The 22015-nt window shown below is 31.8% G+C and overlaps 2 protein-coding genes across 19 annotated transcripts in view; one reads left to right on the top strand and one right to left on the bottom strand.

The window, feature by feature from the left end:
- Positions 1 to 19278, bottom strand: part of LOC134721431 (uncharacterized) — a 49124-nt gene extending 29846 nt beyond the window's left edge. For 11 of the 18 annotated variants that reach the window (XM_063584445.1, XM_063584449.1, XM_063584450.1 and 8 more), the window contains exons 1-2: positions 4966 to 5018; positions 4213 to 4257 (exon numbers count right to left, since the gene is read on the bottom strand). In XM_063584445.1, the coding sequence (XP_063440515.1) occupies positions 4213 to 4257; positions 4966 to 4977 (57 nt within the window). In that variant the 5' untranslated portion in view covers positions 4978 to 5018. Of the gene's footprint in view, positions 1 to 4212; positions 4258 to 4965; positions 5019 to 19021; positions 19040 to 19256 lie in introns of those variants that run through there. The other 7 variants (XM_063584439.1, XM_063584440.1, XM_063584438.1 and 4 more) reach the window with 6 other exon arrangements.
- LOC134722744 (uncharacterized) lies at positions 6837 to 13073 on the top strand. The gene is made up of 5 exons (XM_063586368.1): positions 6837 to 7353; positions 8326 to 8503; positions 9146 to 9243; positions 10424 to 11548; positions 12274 to 13073. Exons 1-5 carry the CDS (start codon positions 6936 to 6938, stop codon positions 13071 to 13073), a joined length of 2619 nt encoding a protein of 872 aa, XP_063442438.1. The 5' UTR covers positions 6837 to 6935.
- Positions 19279 to 22015: the final 2737 nt, after the last annotated feature.

The following is a 22015-nucleotide window of genomic DNA, read 5'->3' as shown; positions in this document are numbered from 1 at the left end:
GTCAAATGTCATATTCCGGGCTTGGTACATCCATTTTCAAAAGTAGAAAATGGTGGATTGAACCTGCTTGTATAGCGCTAAACCACTCACCTCTCTCTATGAGAGTCGCATAAGTAGCTTTGTAAAAAAATGGATTTACGTAAAATTGTAAAAACTATAAGATAAGTCTACAAACATAACTATATGTAGTTATTTTAACTAAAACTAGCCAATATAAAAGCAAACATGTATAAGGCCGTGTTCACACCAAACGCCGTGTAGAGTAAACATGTTTAGAATTAGTTTAGTGTAGTGTACACTGGTTTCACATTACATTTGTTCACATCTATACACCTTGTTTAGCTACCTGTACATAAGATTTGTTCCAACTTGTAAACTATATGTCATTTAAATGTTCATTACGTAGAACTGAATTCAAAAATTTTGGAATTTTTTTCTAGCGGTAAGGGAACAACCATTTGACTTCAAAAGGGGGGTGGGGGATGGGAATGGAAATATTCCGATCCTCAATTTGATAAAAAAAAAAATGTTCATACAGATGAGAATTTTCTTTATTCTGAATCAAGAGTTTCCCCATACATTATAGTGTTAAATTTTGAAAAAGAAGTATTTTATCACAGCATCGAAAAAAAAGGAATAAAAACGTACGCGCAAAAAATAATCTGACTCAGATAAAAAAAATAACCCTCCCCCTTTTTTTAAGTTAAGTGGTTGCTACTTTATGAAAGCCATTTTTCTAATTTGCAGTAGTTTGAATATACAAGAGATGTCTCGATAACGCAATTAGAAAACGTTAGCTGCAACAGCGTGCTTACAGCCGGAAAAAAAAAGGATTGAGATATAAGGGATCACTCAATTCTAACTTTTCTGTTCGTTTCAAATGGTATCTCTTCTCCAAGGAGTATTTGGTAAAGGAATAGGGTAACGTTTTTTTTTTAATTTATTTTACGTGTTATTTAACGGATCTGAGATACTAGACAAACATATCATTTACCTCACACTTTTTTCAGTCATGCATTGAGATCTCATAAACATGTTTAACCCCGCCGCAATTTTGCGCCTGTCCAATGTCAGGAGCCTCTGGCCTTTGTCAGTCTTGCATGATTTTAAATTTTAGTTTCTTGTGTATTATTCGGAGTTTAGTATGACGTTCATTATCACTGTACTATTATGCATATTTTTAGGGGCCAGCTGAAGGACAACTACGGGTGCGGGAATTCTCGCTACATTGAAGACCCATTGGTTGCCTTCGGCTGTTGTCTGCTCTATGGTCGGGTGGTTGTCGCTTTGACATATTCACCATTTCCTTTCTCAATTTTATTTATGCGTGAATCGTTTTTTGAGTAAAGACCAGTGGCGAATATTTCTGTGTACGTCAAGACGATTCGTGAAGACCTTTTCAAATGAATTAGGCAGCAACTATTTACTTCATTTCTGTGGAGGGGGAGGTGGGCGTGAGCTGTTGATTTTTTTCAGGACAAATTTTGGTGACAAGTCGAAATCAATTTTAGCATTATATATAGTGGCAGCTGAGGGTGAAACAAACACTTTTTTTTAAGGGCCAAAAACTGGGAACATTTTTTGTTTCCAAAACAAATTCCATAGCTCACCACCCCACCCCTTGCCTTTATGTTTTATACTCAACTATAATACCCCCCCCCCCTGAAAATCAATTGGTTGCTGCCTTATGTGTTCGGCAATGATGCTGCTTTGAGTCTTGATAAGGGGTTAATAAAGTACGTTATTTTTTTTTAACAAAAAAAAATCTGCAAAATTTAGACAACTAATAATTATCAAAAATATCAATTTTACTCAAAAATAGTTTCCTCCTTAGATATATACACGATAAAACTAATGTCCTAAATGCCTAGTTTTGTGTACACCTAACCTACACACGGCCTACATTGACTATCGACTGTGTGTAGGTAAAACATGATTTAAACTACATGTAAACATTGAGTTTTATCAATGGGAACGCAATTGTGTTTAGTTTACGTGTGAGTTACACTAACACAACACCTAATTTAGGTCAATGTGAACACGGCCTAAGATCTAGAACGAACTGTATAGTTACTTTAAGTTTGTACCATTATATCATTTAATAGCAGTAATGAGAATGGCATGCAAAGTTGTTTTGAACAGGTGAAAATAAGAAACAAGGTCAATCAAAATGACATGGTATATTGAAAAAGAATATTGCACTAAATAAAGACATGTATTTGCAAAATATTACAGACGATTGCATTGAGTGTGTAGGCAGAGTAAATATTTTAGGTTAGCCTGCTTGCTAGCTGAACCGTGAATTCATTATAAGGTTAGGTAAACTATCCTCCTTTAAGAGTAGACTAGTCCGATAGATAACCAATATATCTGTCTATAGAACTATAGGCTACTTCGAAAGGAGGGTAGTATACCTTACCTTATAATGAGTTCACGGTTCAACTAGCACGCAAGTTTACTAAAGATATCACCTTTGCCTACACACTCAACGAAATCGGCTGTAACCACCCCAGTATATACCATATATCCTACATTTTCTCATTTCTTTTTGAACGATATTTTATAATCAGATCACAAATGCACAGACCAGTTGTTTTTCATATAAACTAATCTGGTTTTAGCAACAATACACGTCCGTAGGCATGATAGAATTTCGGTAATAAATTTAGTACTACTTTTCTGTTACTTTGTCTTTGTGACATTGAATTGCAAGTCTTCAGAAACTTATCTGACAGTGTATAATAAAAAAAAAACGGTCGCATTTAGTTTGGAAAATAACATTAAACATGCGACTGAATTAATTCACTTGAGTTAAACAATAAATAAAAGTGGGATGTTCAAATAGAAGATAATATTTGAAACTCAAAGGTTGTACAATAGCACATATTGGAAATCTAAAAGGAAATGTCAAAAGTCCAGTACCTTCATATAACTAAGTATTCTGATATCTATGTGCATTTGAATTAGCTTTGTATGCCATAAAAATTGTAATTTGTAAATCAAAACAACTAAATTTAAAAAACAATATTCCTCTTTTCTATCTAGTATATAAATTTATATTTAAGTTTCTTAAAAATATGTCATTATATTTCATTTAGGATGAGTTAAAGGAATACTAGTAGTTAATCTTGGCTCTTGATTCTTTGGTGTTTACCAATTTGTAATTACAAGCATTGAAGCACGTAAAAACATGTCAAACAAAATTTCGCATGAAACATGAGTTTTAAGGCTACCGGCTTCAGAAAATAATGACTTATCGTTTAACAAGAATTAATGGCTACAGAAAGCAGCAGGTTTCTCAAAAAATCAAATTTTTGATCGGCTCAACACATCACAAAATACAGACATATGTAGCAGGCAACTTCCAGGACTTATGTGCATAAAAACGTCTTAGATGCTTGAAGCAGACTTTATCTATAAATACAGTTTTATTGTTTGCCATTGTTCAAAAATCAATTTATGTTGGGGTTTTTTGTTACCGTATACAATATAAGTTCATGTTTTTATTATATTTTTTTCGCATGTTTGACAGCCATAACCAATATAACCGATTGTAGCCCATCTATCAAATTTCCAATTTCTATTGTTAGAGTTTAATGTTATATACTTAAGTTTTTTATACTTAAAGTAAATATATACCAAATGAAATCAAAGTAAGGTTGTTTTCAAAAGAATCAAACAAAAGACTTAATCAAATAGAAAATAAAAACTAATTCATATTCCGTTGTTTTTAATTTTTGCTTTTATCTGTTCGTAACCTTCCTTTTGTACCAATTAAATGTCCTTAAGTAAAGTTACACCTTTCAGACATCGTATCTAGATTTATGTATGAAAGTTTTTGTTTCTCCTTATAAATAGTCCAAATATTTCAATGTTGAATATGTCAACTTACGCATCAAAAATCTACTAAACCAGTTGAAAATACATGCAAAATCTGTATTCGAAATAAAAATAGATTTTCAAACTTCTATTTTAAATATAAAAGATATTATCTTAAAAAGTAAATAAATCATCTTCTTATAGTCGAAATAGTACGAGTAAAGAATTACAATCGACATTCTATCTAAAGTTACTAAATATTAATAAAAAGCAGATACGCCATTCTTCATGTAAAGATCTAGATTAAAATAAAATAGAGCTATGCTAAGTAGGACATCTAGCAGAAACCCAGTATATAATTGATATAGGAGTATAATATATGTTCAAATATACCATCGTTTTCCATGACGGCTTAATTGGCCAATCATCTCCTAGTATCTGAAACATTACGATTAATGTTTATGGGTTTGCTATATTTATTTCTGTTCATTGGAAAATAACTCATGCATATTCAAATCAATTTGACAAGTAATCCAATTATTGGGTTAGGTGAATGGTCAACCGGGAAGAAGGGCTGGCAAATTAAAAGCACATTAATTTTACTTCAGAATTGAAGTACTTTGGATACGATACAACAGGCCATCTTCAGGTTCTCAAATGATGCAAACGTGTCGCTCTTCTCATTGGTCATTAAATTTAATGTTCCCATTTAGATTGAATGTGGCTACGTATTTATACATCCCACACAGCCATATACACTCATCTGTAAATAATAGGTTTGAACCGTTGGCCATCGCGATTATTCAAATAAGTTTGAGAATATAACAGCAAAAACCTGAGACACGCAAACGCAGGCAATATCAATGCCAAAATAAAAATACATGTAATAGACGTACATCAAATAAACAGTCACAAAACACCACGCACACAGTTAAAGAATGAAAGTCCTCCTTGTCTGAACTCAAGTGTTTTAAAGGATTTTATAAAATAAGTATTTTCTTTACCGTTTTAATTTCACCCGTCGGGATGCTCCTTTAAAACATCTGTAGATATGTATATTTGCAACAGTAGCATCTCATATCAATGTCAAAATTGTAATCAAATCTGAATACTATATTAAATCAGAACTAGCCAGTTAATACTTACGTAAGAAGACATGGTTCAAAGATTGTTCCTCACTTATTGTAATGCCAGTAAATCTGAAAGATAAAAGTTGCAATTTTAATGTTATTTCATAAATATTGCTTCCAAATCAATTTCAAGGATTTTAGTTGTACTGAAATTTGTTAATGTTCCGGACCATATGAGTATTTGGACCATACAAGTATGGTCATGACCATATGAGTATATAATCGTATGGTTTTTTAACGGGCCGGACCATATGAGTATTTTGGCCATATAGGTATTTTTTTTCAAATATGCATTACAAACGTTTCAATAATACAATAAACTTTTTTTCTTAAAAAAAAAGCAATGATGGTTACATGACAATGTATTAATTTAAAGGCTACGTTAAATTAAATATTGATGCCAAAGTTAATTTTCATCGCTTATTACATTCTTGCATGTAGGCTTATGGTGACATTTACTTCCACATTGTTTTCGAATGTACATTTGCACGTCATGGTTGTGCACGATCCTTTTCAGTTACACTTTTTGTTTGCAAGTGAAAAGATAGCATTCTTTGCAGCTGCTTGAAGTGATGTCGAGGTTTTGTGTTTTCAAATATCTTAATATGACTACAGTACACCATATTCACAAAACAACTTAAATGAAATATATGAAATATGTTCCTTGCCAGTGACTTTTTGTGTATCAGTTTATTCAGTTTTTGGAAGTTATCTTTTCAAGTCGACATATTGCTATTCACTCGTAATAACAAATCGGTAATGGGCATCGGTATCAAATGTGTTTATAATAGTTTTGACTAGGTAGTCAAATTAACCATGAGGAGCTTCTTATTTTTATTCAGTTAATATCTTTATTATAATATGATAATGAAATGACCTATATTATAGCGTATTTTTGAGGAACGGTCATACCATATGAAGAGTTAAGAAGTATTCAAAATAAACTGTCACCGAGTTATTTACCCCGACCATACGCGTACGGTCCCATATGGTCATGACCATACTTGGTCCAAATACTCATATGGTCCGGAACATTAACACAAAACCAAATATTGATCAATATTGTCATACCCTATTCCTCAAAACTTCTTTATCAAACTTCAAAGACCGAAAAAAAATATACTCTGTCCATCTCTACCTTAGACTTTGTAATTTAAAATATTTAAGTTCAAATCGATCCATTCAAAAGTTCCATGCAGTAATACTATGCAGGCGCTTAATTTTCTGTACATTTTGAACGAAATATAGTTATTTTCTTAAGGGCATACGATACAGTTTTGATCCTGTATTTACAAGTTCATGAACATTTGCATATAGGCTATTTTTTACCTGATTAAATCAAATATGTTATAAAAAATATACCTTCATGTGCTACTTTTTGAGTAAAATGAGGTCCAAATTTTGTATATTTGCTCGAAATTCAGATTTGTGGCCGCGATTTCTTTTTCGAAAGAAGGACATAACTTTTTGGTTATAAAAGATAAAAACAAATTGTTTTTTGTTAAATAATCGGTAATTTCTGTATTTTATAAATATTTAAAAAAAAATATGCAATTTTTTATTCAGAAATATCTCATATTTATCAAATGGTCATGAATAGAGGAAAAAACATCATTTTTTACTGCATGTTTGTCACAATTAAAAAAAATCCTCTATTTACAGTTTTATAAAATTTGGGTCACATAATCTCCCTGCAAAATGAAACCAAATGCCGTTTTGAAAAATAGGGGTCCATGAACTCGTTTTCAAATTAAATCAGTTTGAATGATAAAAATCAGTCGAAAAATGCACCTTTTCCCGATATGTCACAGTTTGACGTCGCGAAAATAACAAATTACGTAAGCAACGCCATTACCTTCCCTGTAACTGTATCGTATGCCCTTAAGGTGAGAGGTACGTAAATGAACGCCTCTAGCGGAAAACGGGAAAATTTGCGTTCGTTGTTATGAGAGTTATTCCCCTTACACCAGAAAAAATATTTTCAAAATGTCGGAAGAAATTCCGCTTCGACGTAAAAATGGTCAATTTGGTGGTAAAGTATTCAACAATTCTCGTCAAAATCTAACAAAAAGTGTGGTAGTAGTAAATGAAATGTCTTGTCCAAATGAAACATTGCTTCCCTCCCAAGAAAATGATAGTAATAGTACCTTGGCATGGCGTGATGGTCGAAGAGTGGTTGAGTTGGGATTATTAGCTGACCAACTTAAAGCGTGTAAGAACTGTTATTCACCTTTATATCTTCACAACTGCTCAAAAGAACAAAGATATGGCCTAGGAAGTATATTGTATATACCTTGTGGCAGCTGTCCCTACACCAACTTAATAAACACTGGTAAACGACACAGATCAGAAACATCCAAAAAGGGAATGTTGATATGGGATGTGAATACTAAATGCAGTTTGGGTAAGAATATTACAAAAACTTGCATATATACACACAATAACAAATAAAAGCGTACTATGTAACGTTGACTTTTTTTATTTTCGTTCTAATCTTTGAAGTTGAAGACTGACACTTACTTTACAGTAGTTGCATGTACAATATCGTTTCTAAAAGTAAAAACAACTGTCTACACTCAATTCGACTCTCTCAAGAAAATAAATAAAGAGTAAATACTCCTTTATATGCTAAATAATGAGAATGAGTTTTATTGATTTGACAATCATTTTTTCACTCTAATATAAACATTTGGACGTTCATACAAATAGAAACCGTTGTTTACAGTGCTTTCTTTCACGTCCGCAATATGGTCTATTAATAGAAGTGGAAATTGCTAATACCGAGAGTGAAAAAAGTAGGATTAAAACAAATAATTTTTACTAGAAATATTGAACATTGAATTTTAATTGTCGCGTGAAATGAAATTTTCAAAATGCATAAATCGGAAGTGATTATTATAAGCAAGAGAAAAGGAAAATAAAATTGACTGTGATACGAAATATGGATGACATTGTGCACACACAGACAAACGGGAAGCAAAGTAGTCTTTTAAATAAAATAAAAAAATAAAATAAAAGAGTTTACAAGTTTATTTTATTTTGATTTGATAAGAATAGTATCGTGTTTTATGATTATCCGTTATAACCGCCGCCTCAAAAATTAAAAGATAAGGCGAGTTCATATAGTATACAGAAAATTAGGAAATTTGTGCGTGCATTGATTAATTCATTTTGAAATAGGAAAATATATGTCTCTAGTTATTGCAATTTCATTTAAAAAAAAGTATTAAAATGTAGACTTTGGGGTTGGTTTTTGCTTTTGTAATATGTATTTTTCAAGTACAAACATTTCATATAAATGTCTTTCCAATAAAATCAAATTTTATTACATATATATCGGATACATTGTATTTATGAAAAAAAATCGTTTGTTTAGCCTATTTAGATGCTGGAATGGGTCCACACCAGACAGTGAATTTTCTTGCTGGCATTAACATCCCCCCAATAGCAGTTAAGAATTTAAAGATCAGAGAAAGAGAAATCGGTAAAACTATTGAAAAGTGTGCTGAAATGTCTTGTCAGAAAGCTTTACAAGAAGAAATAGATTTAAGCAGGTAAGTCAAAATTTTATATCTATTAAAAATAAGAAGATTTGGTATGATGCATGTATTAAGAAAACTATCCACGCGATATATTCTGACATAACAACTACATGTATAAGACCGTAAGGCCGGCTGATCATAACGAATAGGTAGCTTCAACAGGCCCCGAAATACAGTAAAACAATTTAAACGAAAAATACTAACGATCTAATTTCCTTACAAAATAATAGAATGAAAATAAGTATGAAACACATCAATAAATGACAACCACTGAATTACAGGCTCCGTACCTGGGACAAGCACATATAGAAGGTGTTGAGGTTAAACTTATCCTGGCTACCACACACTTGGGATAGTAATGTCTCTATACATGTAGTTTATAGTTGAACAATTTAAAAAAAATCCTTTATGAAGAAAATAAATCATTGCAAATGGTGAACATCTAAAATTAAATCTTGAAGTGTCGATGTGTTCAGTTTTATGAAAAAACGAAACAAAATTCAGGCATCTCCTCACAATCAATAATATTTAATTCAATAAAAGATGATTTATAGTCAGATATATTGAAAATAAAGTTAATCGGATTGCCAGCGTGTGTGATTAAATAGACCTAGTTATATAAACTACCCATTAACAAGAAACATATATTTTTAGAGATGAAGATGATAATTTAAATGGACCTTCAATAACAGTTTCTTTTGATGGTGCTTGGCAGAAACGAGGAAGTGGAAGAAGCTACAGTAGCTTGACAGGTATGCCTATATGCATATAGTAAAACGATAAATAGCTAAAACAGAGATTTCACGTCACCCCCAAAAATCACTTCTTATTTAGTTAATGATTTTGTATGCCCAGAGTCTAGAAGAAGGAGCATTAAGAGTAATCCTTCACCGTCCGGCTGTCTGTCCCATCTTTGTTTATACAATCTTGCTTAAATTTAATAAAAGAAATTATCAGTGTTAAATACAACAATTTGCAGACATATAAAAAAGAAGATGTGGTATGATTGCCAATGAGACTATCCACAAAAGACCAAAATGACACAAACATAAACAATTTTAGGTCACCGTACGGCCTCCAACAATGAGCAAAGCCCACTGAATTACAAGCTCTTGACTTGGGACAGGCACATGCATAAATAATGTGGCGGGGTTAAACATGCTAGCGGAATCCCAGCCCTCCCCTAACCTGGGACAGTGGTATGCATGGTTCAAGTTTGGGCTGTGAATCGCTTACTATTCTAGAGTTATGCCCTTTTAAATGGGAACATTGTTTCTTATTATATATGTCATGTGAATTTTATAAATCTCATATACATTACTGAGTATCACAACATGTAAACAGTATTCGAATTTCAGTATTGGGTCTTTTGCCGTTCTGAAATTATGCTCTTTTTAACTCGAAATATTTCAAAGCTTTGGGCGGGGCATTTGGGTTTTCATATAAATTATTCTTTTCAATTTTATACATCGTCTGTTTACGGCACGTATTATAGTATACTGTTGTTCGTTCATTCGTCGGTCCGTCCGTCCGTCATCAACATGTCATACATTACCGCAAAAACGCTTTAACCAATTCTCATATAACTTTGGTGAATTGTTTATATTTATTGTTGTGAGCTCTCATTCGTTTTTCATAAATTGTTTATATCTAAATATGTAAAATCCATTTTGATTTTCATAAATTTCTTATATGGCATTGAGAATAAATTGAACTTTATTTGTTTATAGTCTGACAACAGATGTACTAAGTATTGCACAACAGCACCTTGTATTGCACAACAGTAATAATATATGAATATAATTTCAATTTATATTACTTATTTTAAGTTCTGTGACTACATTTATTCAGAAACCTGTAAAATGTCAAATATTTGACTTGTACCAAGCTTGAATATGAATGTCGTTATAAATCATATAATTATATTGGTAGGTCATGCTACAATGATTGGTGAAAAAACTGGAAAATGTGTGAGTCAAGGAACTAAATCAGCAGATTGCAGAAAGTGTATGTATGTGGATGAAAAGGGAGATGGACAGCACGATTGTAGGAAAAATCACAGCGGAAGTGCAAAGTCGATGGAGCCAAACTTAGCCGTTGAAATGGTGCAGGACCTGCAATGCAAAGGATGCACAGTTTCATGTATAATAATGGATGACGATACCACTACTCTAGCTAGACTTAAACAAAACATTAATTCTGATATTGTTAAAAGGTCAGACAAAAACCACCAGAGAAAAAATATTGTTAGTGACTTATACCGCTTACATGAAAAACACAAAGGTAAATTGTCAACAAGTACTATAAGCTACTTGACAAAAGATTTAGATTATGCGATAGCCCAAAACCAGAATCATGCAGAACAATTGAGCCAGAATATTTATGCTATCATTCCCCATTCTTTTGGTGATCATTCTCACTGTGACTTATCGTGGTGTAACTACCATAAAGATCCAGAAAATTACAAACACAAAAGTCTTCCGTATGGCAAAGATTTAAACGGAGAGGAAATGTTTGCTGATTTGTCAAAATTGTTTGATTCTTACGCAAAGAACTCACATAAATTAGCTAACTGTGGCAGCTCACAAGGAAACGAATCCTTAAATCAAATAATCGCGTTAAAGGCACCAAAAGCTAAGCATTTTGGGAGTAGCCAATCCCTTCCTTTCCGAGTATGCGTGGGTGTTATTCAGAAAAACGAAGGTCGTTCTTATATACCACAAGTATACGAAGCTCATAATTTGTCACCGGGAAAATTTACAGTAATGCATACGGCAAAAATAGACAAAAAGCGCAAACATGACAAAGTAAATGCAAGTACCCGGGAGGCAAAGAGAAAAAGACTAGTCAAAAAAGGAAAATTCAACATAAATCTAAAGGCCAAAGAAATACGAGAAGGCATCACATATGCAACCTCTATATCTGCACCAGGAAATTCGATAGAGAAAGCTGATGATATTTCACCCATTCCTGATCCTGAACCAGAAGTGACAGAAGATCCCGTGTCTTTGAAAGACGAAACATTTGTTTACTTTGACCTTGAAACTACAGGATTCGGTAAGAAATTAATTGTTTTTGTTGATGGCTGTCTTTTATTATATAGCCAATAGAATCGTTATCTTTTTTCGGCTACAGATTATTTTCCTATTTATGAAGAACTTAAACAGCCAGATCTTCTTTGATTTGAATCTACACTGAGTAATTGGAAATTTATAAACAAAAAACAAAAACAACAAATAAAAAAACACGATCAGGCTACACCAGTATGTAAATGTTATATGTGTGCCTAATATTTATATGTCTTATTGTCATTCAAAAAGGGATAAAATACAACTTGGAATATAATGCGTTGCTATTCTATAGGACCTGAATACATTATTAGAAATCTTTATAGTATCACAGTATATTTAAAATGTCTTAGCGTTTTTACCAATACTAAGAAGTTTGAATAATAATATCAAATGTATTTAACATTATGCATACATAATAAATAGGCTAAATAATTATGAATAAAGAGAGAAATTAACTGGAATTCAGAAATTCAGAGGACACTACAAAAAGAAAAAATCCCCTTCACATCCGCAATCGCTACATATAATGTTTAACATGAAACAACAACCGTTTTTTTCTGCATTGAATTGTATGCGTTTCCGTTAGTTTTGCTAAGTAACATAAACGATAATCATTGTAGTTTTTTACTGTGTGCATCGTAAGATGAATGATAGGACGGCAATTTTTAAGTATTAATATCAAAGACTTATTTTGAATTGTTTCTTTTTCAGGTACTGATTGTGATATCATTCAATTAGCTGCAGCATATGCCAACCAAAATTATAATCGGTATATGGTTCCTAGTCAGCGTATCTCGCCATCTGCCTCTAAAGTAACCGGGTTTTCAAAAAGTGGTTTAATTTTGTACAAAAACGGGGAAATTATGCAGACAGATGAAGAACCTGAAATTTTTAAGCAGTTTATTTCTTGGCTTCCAAAAAAATGCATTCTGATTGGTCACAATTCAAAAATTTTTGATTCCAGGATTCTGACTAAGGCTTTACAAAATAATAATGTCATGAAAGATTTTGAATTGAAATGCGTTGGATTTATTGACACCTTATCATTGACGAAAGAACTACTACCAGACAGAAAGACAAGTAAGCAGTCATACAACCAGGAATCACTCGTGAAAGATATTGTTGGAATTAGTTATGATGCACACAATGCCATTGGTGATGTGCAATCCCTGCAACAGCTGATCAACACGTTAAAAGTTTCTCCAAGAATGCTTGAAAAACACAGCTTCTCTGTTCGCTACACAGTAAACATGATCAGTAAGCTGCAGCTAACTAAATCTAGACTGGAGTCATTTAACAACATACCATCTTCTTTTTGTTCAAAGACAATGCTGAACAAAATTGCCAAATCCGGTTTACGGTTAAACCATCTCATCCTTGCAGGAAATAGAGGAGGTGTTGATGGTATACGCGAATTGCTTACAGAACAGATCGACGGGAAGCCCCGAGTTACCAAAGACAAGAAGATACTGGACTCGATTTCAGAACATATTATGTCATTGCAAAACTAGAAAAAAAACATTGTCTGAACGTTTATACATTATTTTTTTTATTTTATATTACACGTTTAGTTTCTAGATAAAACACATTACGATTTTATAATATTGACATCAATTCACGATCATTGAACAAAACAAAAAGTAGGATAAAAGGATAATGGAAGATTTGCATCAAACTTTGATATATTGTGTAGGTTTTATCTATAAATTACGTGTATCCCCTTTGCTTTTATAATATAAAACATAGTCACCATCTAATTTCAGGATGGAATAATAAATCAGTACTATTGTCTATTTTTTGTGTTGTACGTCGTACGACGATTCATCGGCACATTGATGACTCGATTAGGTAAAAAAATGTGTTTTTCAGTACAGTTTGTCTTTTGACTTTTTCTACAGTTTTTCTGCGGCATTGTCAATTTGTTTTCATCTTTGGAACATTTCGTTTTCCTTACTGATTGAGCAGCAGCAAATATTTCATGTATTTTCGGGTCGAAAATGTATTCAATGAATGTATATCGTCATTCTGTGGATTTCAATGATAGTTTCCGTTTACTTGGCTTAAACTTTTACAGATTCTAAACTACCAGTCCATTGTTTAAAGATTTTCTTTTATCATTAAATCAGTGCCTTAATTGTTGTTCATTGACGTAAACCCCACACTGATAGAAAAATTAAGTTATACATGACTAGGGTCTCATCTAATCTGTAAACAAATGAATATCCGTAATAACTAGTGATACTTTTTCAGACAGGATAATTATTTCATAAGCGCTATAGCGCGTAATTAGTTTAAAAACACATTGTAAACAAAGAGACGCCTTGAGGTAGCGGTCGTTGTCTTCATTTGACAAGATTTTTATGTTGGTGACTATTCTGCTGATAGAGACTTGACGTTGCGTAATCCTCTTCGGCGACGTCATGCAATTTCTATCTTTTACCGTCAGCAATACCCTTTCAACGGCTGATATATAAAAAAGGAGTCCGGTAACCATAGGAAAATTATATATCAATAGAAAGGAAAATTCTATCATAAAAACATTTAATTTTTATAGAAAAATCGTGGGAATGGTTTTAACTGCAGTTTAAAATAAGCTGGAAATTTCTTACTTTTTGCGTAAATTTGACGTTATGTCTATGTACTTCATGGTGTTTTTCTAACAATTTCAAATGACTGTAACTTTGAAAGTACATCGGTTACCCACTCAAAATTTTCAATTTTTCTGTTTGTTTTTAAAAGTTCTACGTGAATACAATTTCTTAAAAAAATCGGTGGACAAGCCATTTACGTACCTGTTACCTTAAGGGCATACGATACAGTTTTGGTCCCGTATTTACAAGTTCGTGAAAATTTGCATATAGGCTATTTTTTACCTGATTAAATCAAATATGTAATAAAAAATATACCTTCATGTGCTACTTTTTGAGTAAAATGAATTCGAAATTTTGTATATTTGCTCAAAATTTAGATTTGTGGCCGTAATTTCTTTTTCGAGAGAAAGACATAACTTTTTTGTTATAAAAGATAACCACAAATTGTTTTCTGTTAAATAATCGGTAATTTCTGTATTTTATAAGTTCCCTAAACAATTATGCATTTTTTATTCAGAAATAACTCATATTTATCAAATGTTCATGAATTGAGGAAAATACGCCATTTTTTTGCTGCATGTTTGTCAAAATTAAAAAAAATCCTCTATTTACAGATTTATAAAATTTGGGTCAGATAATCTCCCTGCAAAATGAAACAAATTGCTGTTTTGAAAAATAGGGGTCCATGAACTCGTTTTTAAATTAAATCAGTTTGAATGATAAAAATCAGTCCAAAAATGCATCTTTTCCCGATATGTCAAAGTTTGACGTCGCGAAAATAACATTTTACGTTAGCAACGTCATTACCTCCCCTGTAACTGTATCGTATGCCCTTAAGGTGGTACCTAACACTACAGAGAGATAACTCTGTAAAATCAGAAGAACGTTTTAATTACGTTGTATTGATAAGGTAATATTAAGCTTCTCAAGGATCAAAATAAGTGTTAATCAAACTGATATACAACCAGTGTAATTTTTCCGATTAAACAGTTGGTTCAGATTTTTTGATTTTTTTTGTCAAAGGGTGAAAGTAAATACTTTGTCAAAATTTTAAGAAAATTAATCCAGCCAAATTAATTTTAGTTCAGGTGTTGGGTACCACCTTAAAGTACATATTATCGGTCCGAACTTAAATTTTCTTTAAAAAAAGATAGTTACAGACAAAAAGGAGAAACAAACAATCAATGTAATATAAGTTGTCGACAACTACAAGTACTTGATTTTGATGATTTAAAATGATGCTAAGATTTACAAGACAAAGTCGAGAATAGGATTGAATGTTAGCTTTTAATGACAATATAGTTTGAATTAAGTAAATACAAATTCGACATGACAAACTTAGTTCAGAAATGAGTTACATGTAAACTGCTATCTGATATTTGGTTCTAAGATATGGAGTATATATTTCAAACAGGTTGAAATGGTACCTGTTACTTTGACGTGATGTTTATTTGATTATATTATTCAGCTATTTGAGAGGCCTTTATAGGAAGGCCAACCCATTAGTTTGAAACGTTACCGTATATACAAATCTGATAGCAAAGAAAGATATTCATACAATGCTTTGACATTGACACTGTAATTTTCACACTGCATGGGTCACGAATTATATTTTTTTAACAAATAAATATACTTGTTAACAATCATAGAGTGTCAGTCGTCAAGAACGTTTGACATAACAGCAAATTATTAATTGTAACAAAATTTAAATTTCAAATATAAATAAATGTACGTACTTGTATTTTTTTTTTAAATATTGATGATTAAATTTGAAAGAGTTAATAGAGATAAGTCAGACAAAAATTTAAGTATACTAAACTTATTTCAAAATATGAAATAAAAGGTTAATACATAGACATCAATTGTCCTCGAAAGACAAGGTTGTAAGATATAAAGATTGTGTCACCACAAGCTTTTATATATTAACTATGATTAAATTATTATTATAATATTTGTCAAAATTTCAAATGTTTCCGAAGCTTGCCGAGTGTATTTAAATATGATTATCGTAAGGTATATTGGTTTGCATTAAGCAACCGTCATGATCATAGAGTATTGCGTATTATCTTGAAAAGATTCAATATAGGTAATAATTACAAATTATGTATCATGAGGCTATTAAAATTTATACTAGTAACAGGAAACGAAGGCTTTCGTTATCAGTAACTGTGTGTACTTTTAGATTTGTTCTCGGTACTTATATTGTATATAGGGATGAGGGATGGATAAATACCCTATCACGTCCAGTCTGTGATTTTTCTGCGTTGTATCGATCTGATGAGATAAGACCTTGTCAACGGATTTGTATAGTTCGTTCTTATGTTGTACAGTTAGACCACTGTCCATTGTCAGAGGAAGGTTTGTACAGTGGTTGTTGTTGATTCAAGTCTGTCATATTTGTTGTCAGTAAATTATTTGTTATAATTTAGGCGGTTAGTTTTCTTAATTGAACTGCATGTCGGGGGTTGTATGTCCGACTATACGGAATGGGCTCTACTCATTGGTTGCCTACTATTGCCAACTTCCATTTCATTTGAACTTTAGTGGATAGTTGTCCCATTGACAATCATACCACAGATCCCTATCGTTATATCTTTAAGACTTCATTGAAAAGTAACCCAAGGACACAAGAAAGTAAAAGAATACCATGGGTCTAATTTGGAGTGAATTTTAACCACGTTTTTGTTCCATTTATTTCAAATTAGAATTTGTGGTTTTTTTATCATTTTATTTTAACAAAGTTAATATAAAAAAGGAGATGTGGTATGATTGCCAATGAGACAACTATCCACAAAAGACCAAAATGACACAAACATTAACAACTATAGGTCACCGTACGGTCTTCAACAATGAGCAAAGCCCGTACCGCATAGTCAGCTATAAAAGGCCCCGATAAGAAAATGTAAAACAATCCAAACGAGAAAACTAACGGCCTTATTTATGTGAGAAAAAAAATGAACGAAAAACAAATATGTAACACATAAACAAACGACAACCACTGAATAACAGGCTCCTGACTTGGGACAGGCACATACATCAATAATGTGGCGGGGTTAAACATGTTAGCGGGATCCCAACCCCCCTAACCTGGGACAGTGGTATATAACAATACAACATAAGAACGAACTATAAAAATCAGTTGAAAAAGGCTTAACTCATCAGATAGACAAAACATACAAGTGGACTTGTCCGGGTACTTACACATCCCGACACAAAAAGACACAATGAACAGATCTGAGAGTACTCGCAGTCATCTAACAGCTAGTTCAAAGCCACTTACAACTAAATTAAAAAATCATGCCTCTAAGATTAAAGTTGTTTCTGAAACATTAAGTTATTTTCCGTGCATCCGTCTTCAAGAATCGTATCACATGTGTACATGTTATTATATATAATGCCTCTTTTGACAATATTATACTTTTAAAAAATGTAATATAGTTTCAAATTGAAGTATCCGTAGCAAAGCTTTAAACCCTCATATTTACACTTGAAAACGTAAACTATGGTATCTGTATAGTCAAATCTCATTTGTGTCTGTGTCTCAATGAACATATGTTTTCAAATTGTTTAAAATATATAATAAATATAATAAATACTTGTTTTCTGGTAGGGAGATAGATTAAATAATTTTATTAAACTAAACAACTTTTAAATTAAAAAAATAAATGTTCCGGATATTGTCAAAAAAAGTGCTAAGAATAAAATGGCTGCATTTGAAAGGCGCTTCATGGATTCAGATGCTCGAAGGCTGTGATGGGGTAGGCATGAACATTACGGGAAAGTAAGGAAGCACAAAGTAAATAACGTTTGTTTCGCTTAACTCGTGTATGAAAATTTCTTTTAGAAAGTTTAAATTGTAATATATAATATATATGTCAATATATATCTATGTATATTTAACTGAATTCCACATGGATTATAGGTTACTTATAAATAGGTTTAATTAACCGCATATTTCTTTATTTAAATTTTGACTTTGAGCTCTAGATAATCAGTAACTTGATACAACGCAGTCTTCGATTTAATTTAAACACGGATGACTTCTGTTTTTGAAAAATTAAATCGAAAAATGTTTGTTGATATTTTGAGGTTTTCAATAGAAAAATTGACCACATGAAACACATGTATTGTTAAAATGCGTAGTTGACCCATATACATCTTTTTAAAGAAAACTGAGTTTGGTTCTACGGATGTAGACAATATCGGTTTTGTTTCGTTGCTTTACGTGCAGTGGCAAATAGTTCATACATATTCATGACTAGAAATTATTAAGAATCCCACATTTGAGCAGAAAATGATGTTAGCCCAACCAGACAAAATTCCATATTTATCTTATTAAACTGCTACTTTTATTTTTATAGCCTGATTGTACTCTTTTATAGATGCACTATAAGTTTTAAGGATTTTGATATTAGCATTTTATTTCTGTTTTGTTTTTCGCCATAGACACAATCTGTCTTTTTGTTTTTATTGAACATTAATTGTTCATTGCCATGCAACTTAACAGAAAAGAAATCTAGGTAGCATTTAAAGATATACCATATTTCTTATTTTGACATAACGACAAATTTTTAAAGAATTCCGAACCATTCGACCTTACATAGAATTTGAAGTATTAAATGTTTTTCTTATTTATTTTCTATACCTTAAGATATGCGTTAAATAGCCCAGTTGCTAACTACATGACACAGTTTATTCAAATTCATTCGTGTATTCAATAACTTTCTTTTAAATCTATTGTTAAAACAATGAAACGTATTATGGTTGCAATACACAAAAACAAACATAATAAATAATGAAAATATACAATTTCTTTTTTTTTTCAATTTACTAAAAAAAAAAAGGCATTGTCAAAATGTTAAGCTTACCTTTTTTATTTATTTCAGATTAATATAAATAATATCTCTTTAATTAGAAAAAAAATAATCCTTGTCTGCACTGATTGTGCCCAAAATTAATACTATCGTCACAAAAATTGGTAGTTATGTACTATTGTTGTCACAATGTCACAAAATAAATCAAAATATCATCATCACATTGGTTTCAGAATCAAATTGGATGTCTTCTGGTACTGCTTTCACTTGTTTCCAATTAATTACTTACTGCCTAAATAATGAAAACAAAAGTACCTCGTTACGCTATGCGCTTAGTGAACCGGAAAATGTCAACTTGAGACAGTTGTTTTGTTTTTAAAACGCAGGGGAGTTATTGATAACAGTTGAAAGTCTTTATTTTCAGTTGAAAAGAAAATTTATCGGTTTTAAGATAAACCTGTTATTTACATATTTAAATACTGTACATAATCCTGATTTAATCAAACATTAAGAATTCAATGCAACTAGCAGTTTATATGACAAGGAACATTTAAAATGAAGTACTTAAAAGTTTGTTAAATTTGAACACTTTTGTAAACTAATTGAGCAAATCGAGTGTTTGTTTTTGATAGAAATCTATTATGGTCACTGTGGTAAGTATGCATATATTAAAAAAAGATAAATTTATAGGAGTACACCGAGAACATGCGAGATGAAATATTGACGATATTTATAAGACTGGACAAAATACCAAATCCCCCCTTTTTCCCTTTCGATCAAGAAAAAAGTAATAAAATAATATCCTTATGATCGATACTAATAAGCTGCATTTCTAAAACATGAACACAAATGAAATTTGAAAAGTGTCAACTAAAAGAGCATAAGACCGTGAGTAAACATGTGCAAAAACAGGGGGAGATTGCCACTTGAAAACATTAAATTTACAGTAGGCGATGGAACCGATTTTAATGACGAAGAGTTTTCAGAGAACTTGTCGGAAAATGGTCCTTTGATGACTGAATCCGTTTGTAGAAGAAAAAAAATATCGTTTGCACTTGGAACCGAGAGAACAAGATAAAACCCTTAGAAATATTAAAACGTTTGACTTAATGACCAACTGTAATAATATCGCATCATTCTTTTCACTATGCTATACTGAAATCAATGTAATGTATGTATGTATGTATGTATGTATGTATGTATGTATGTATGTATGGCGCGAAAGATAAAATAAGCCCAAGTTTACCATACAAAAGGGATCTCACTTCGTACTTTATAGATAAATGGGATAGATGTATATTTTATTCCGTTTATTGTTTTGTGTTTGCTGAAAGTCCAGAGGGAAGTATATAGGACATAAATATTAACGAAGAAGACACAGCTATTCACTATGCACATGCAGGTTCTGTAAACAGTGTTGACCTGGTCAATTAATTGTGAGTCGACAACTAAGATCCCTCAAAACATGGGTACGATTGGTAATAAAAAAATATTTTATTTTGCAACAGACACATGAAAGAGTTCGTTTCAAGATTTCTTTAATATGCAAAGGGCTTGTAGCACTCCATACATGAGACATTGGGTTTTACGTCTACATTCAAATTGGATATGACTGCGTATTTTTACGTTCCACTGAGCCAAACAGAAACGTCTCTTTGGTATGGCTTTTAATAGCTGATTGGAGATATGATGATATACGCCACTTAATTCTGGAGAATTTTTAATTTGAAATCGAATTTATAAGGTAGACCTAGATTAAAGAATCGCTGTTTCATTTTGCATGCGATCAATCTATGGCAATTATATCGTATCTACTGAAAAACAAATGATATCATCGTACGGTCATCAACAATGAGTATATAACCCATACAATACTTATTTTAAAAGTATACATTATGCGAAAAGTATAATCATTCCAATAGAGATTTGTCTATGTAACTAATATGTTTAATGATATGTGTATATGGTGAAAGTTTAACTGGTCGCTATTTTTTTTTTTTTTTTTTTTGTACTTTGAATATTGATTATGCGGCGCTGATTCAGCTGACAGAAACTCTTTTTTTGTCAACCTATTTCACTGCTTAAAGTTATTTTTGTCCAACAAAGCGGCATAACTCAGATTTACATTGTGTTTTAATACTGATTGTGTTTCTTTGTTACAGATTCCTACATATGAAAGGGCTGAAATAAAACAAACATGAAAAATTGGATGTTTAAATGATATTCCAAATTTGTGTAAAGGTACAGAATTATAACGTTTGAAAAGTCATTGTGTATGTTTGCTCAATTTTTTTATTCCTCTTTTTTTTTGCCTACTCTTTGTTACAGGTACACAACAGTCAATCCCCGGCGCAGAGTTCATAGCCGTTTCATACATGCGCCGCAATACTGCACTTATTATGAGGGGGAAAAAATTCTGAAGAAGCTCCCATAAATTAAAATGGAGTTAATGTAAAGAAATGAAAAACAAAATTTAAAAAGTAGGTGTGGGATAAAGGGTGCGCATCAAAGTTGTGCGATATGGATTAAACAGCAGGCTATTTATCAAATATTCAAAAGTACTGTATTGATTACTAAATGTATGATAAATGCTTGTTATGTATTTAAAATGCAAAATGATATTTATTGACACCATTTTCCTATTACTTTTTGAATGTAGTTTGTTTGGTTTTTTTTCAAATAATTTATACATGTAACTCTTATGTTCAGAAACTCTTATCTCTCAGAAGATGGTGAGACAGGGACAGTTCGGTAGTACAAGAAGAAATACAATAAATGAAAATCAGTTGCATCCTTTTTGAAAAAAGCAACAGTATCGTCTATAAGTAAAACGTATGTTGACTATACAACAATCACTATGATATTTTGAAATAGTTTGTTCAATCACACAGAGTCCGTGTACACAACGGCTCCTCATTTTATACAAGCAGAAAGGCTGCTATATGCTCCTTTTTTGTCCATTGTATAATTTGATATTTGGGTAATGTAATTGGATAGCTTTGTGTTGCTGGTCGATTTGAACACCTCTGTGTGATTTATTCGCTTTTT

Source organism: Mytilus trossulus, chromosome 6, assembly GCF_036588685.1.
Source record: "Mytilus trossulus isolate FHL-02 chromosome 6, PNRI_Mtr1.1.1.hap1, whole genome shotgun sequence".
Classification (NCBI taxonomy): Eukaryota; Metazoa; Mollusca; class Bivalvia; order Mytilida; family Mytilidae; genus Mytilus; species Mytilus trossulus.
This window is presented reverse-complemented; position numbering and strand designations above follow the sequence as displayed.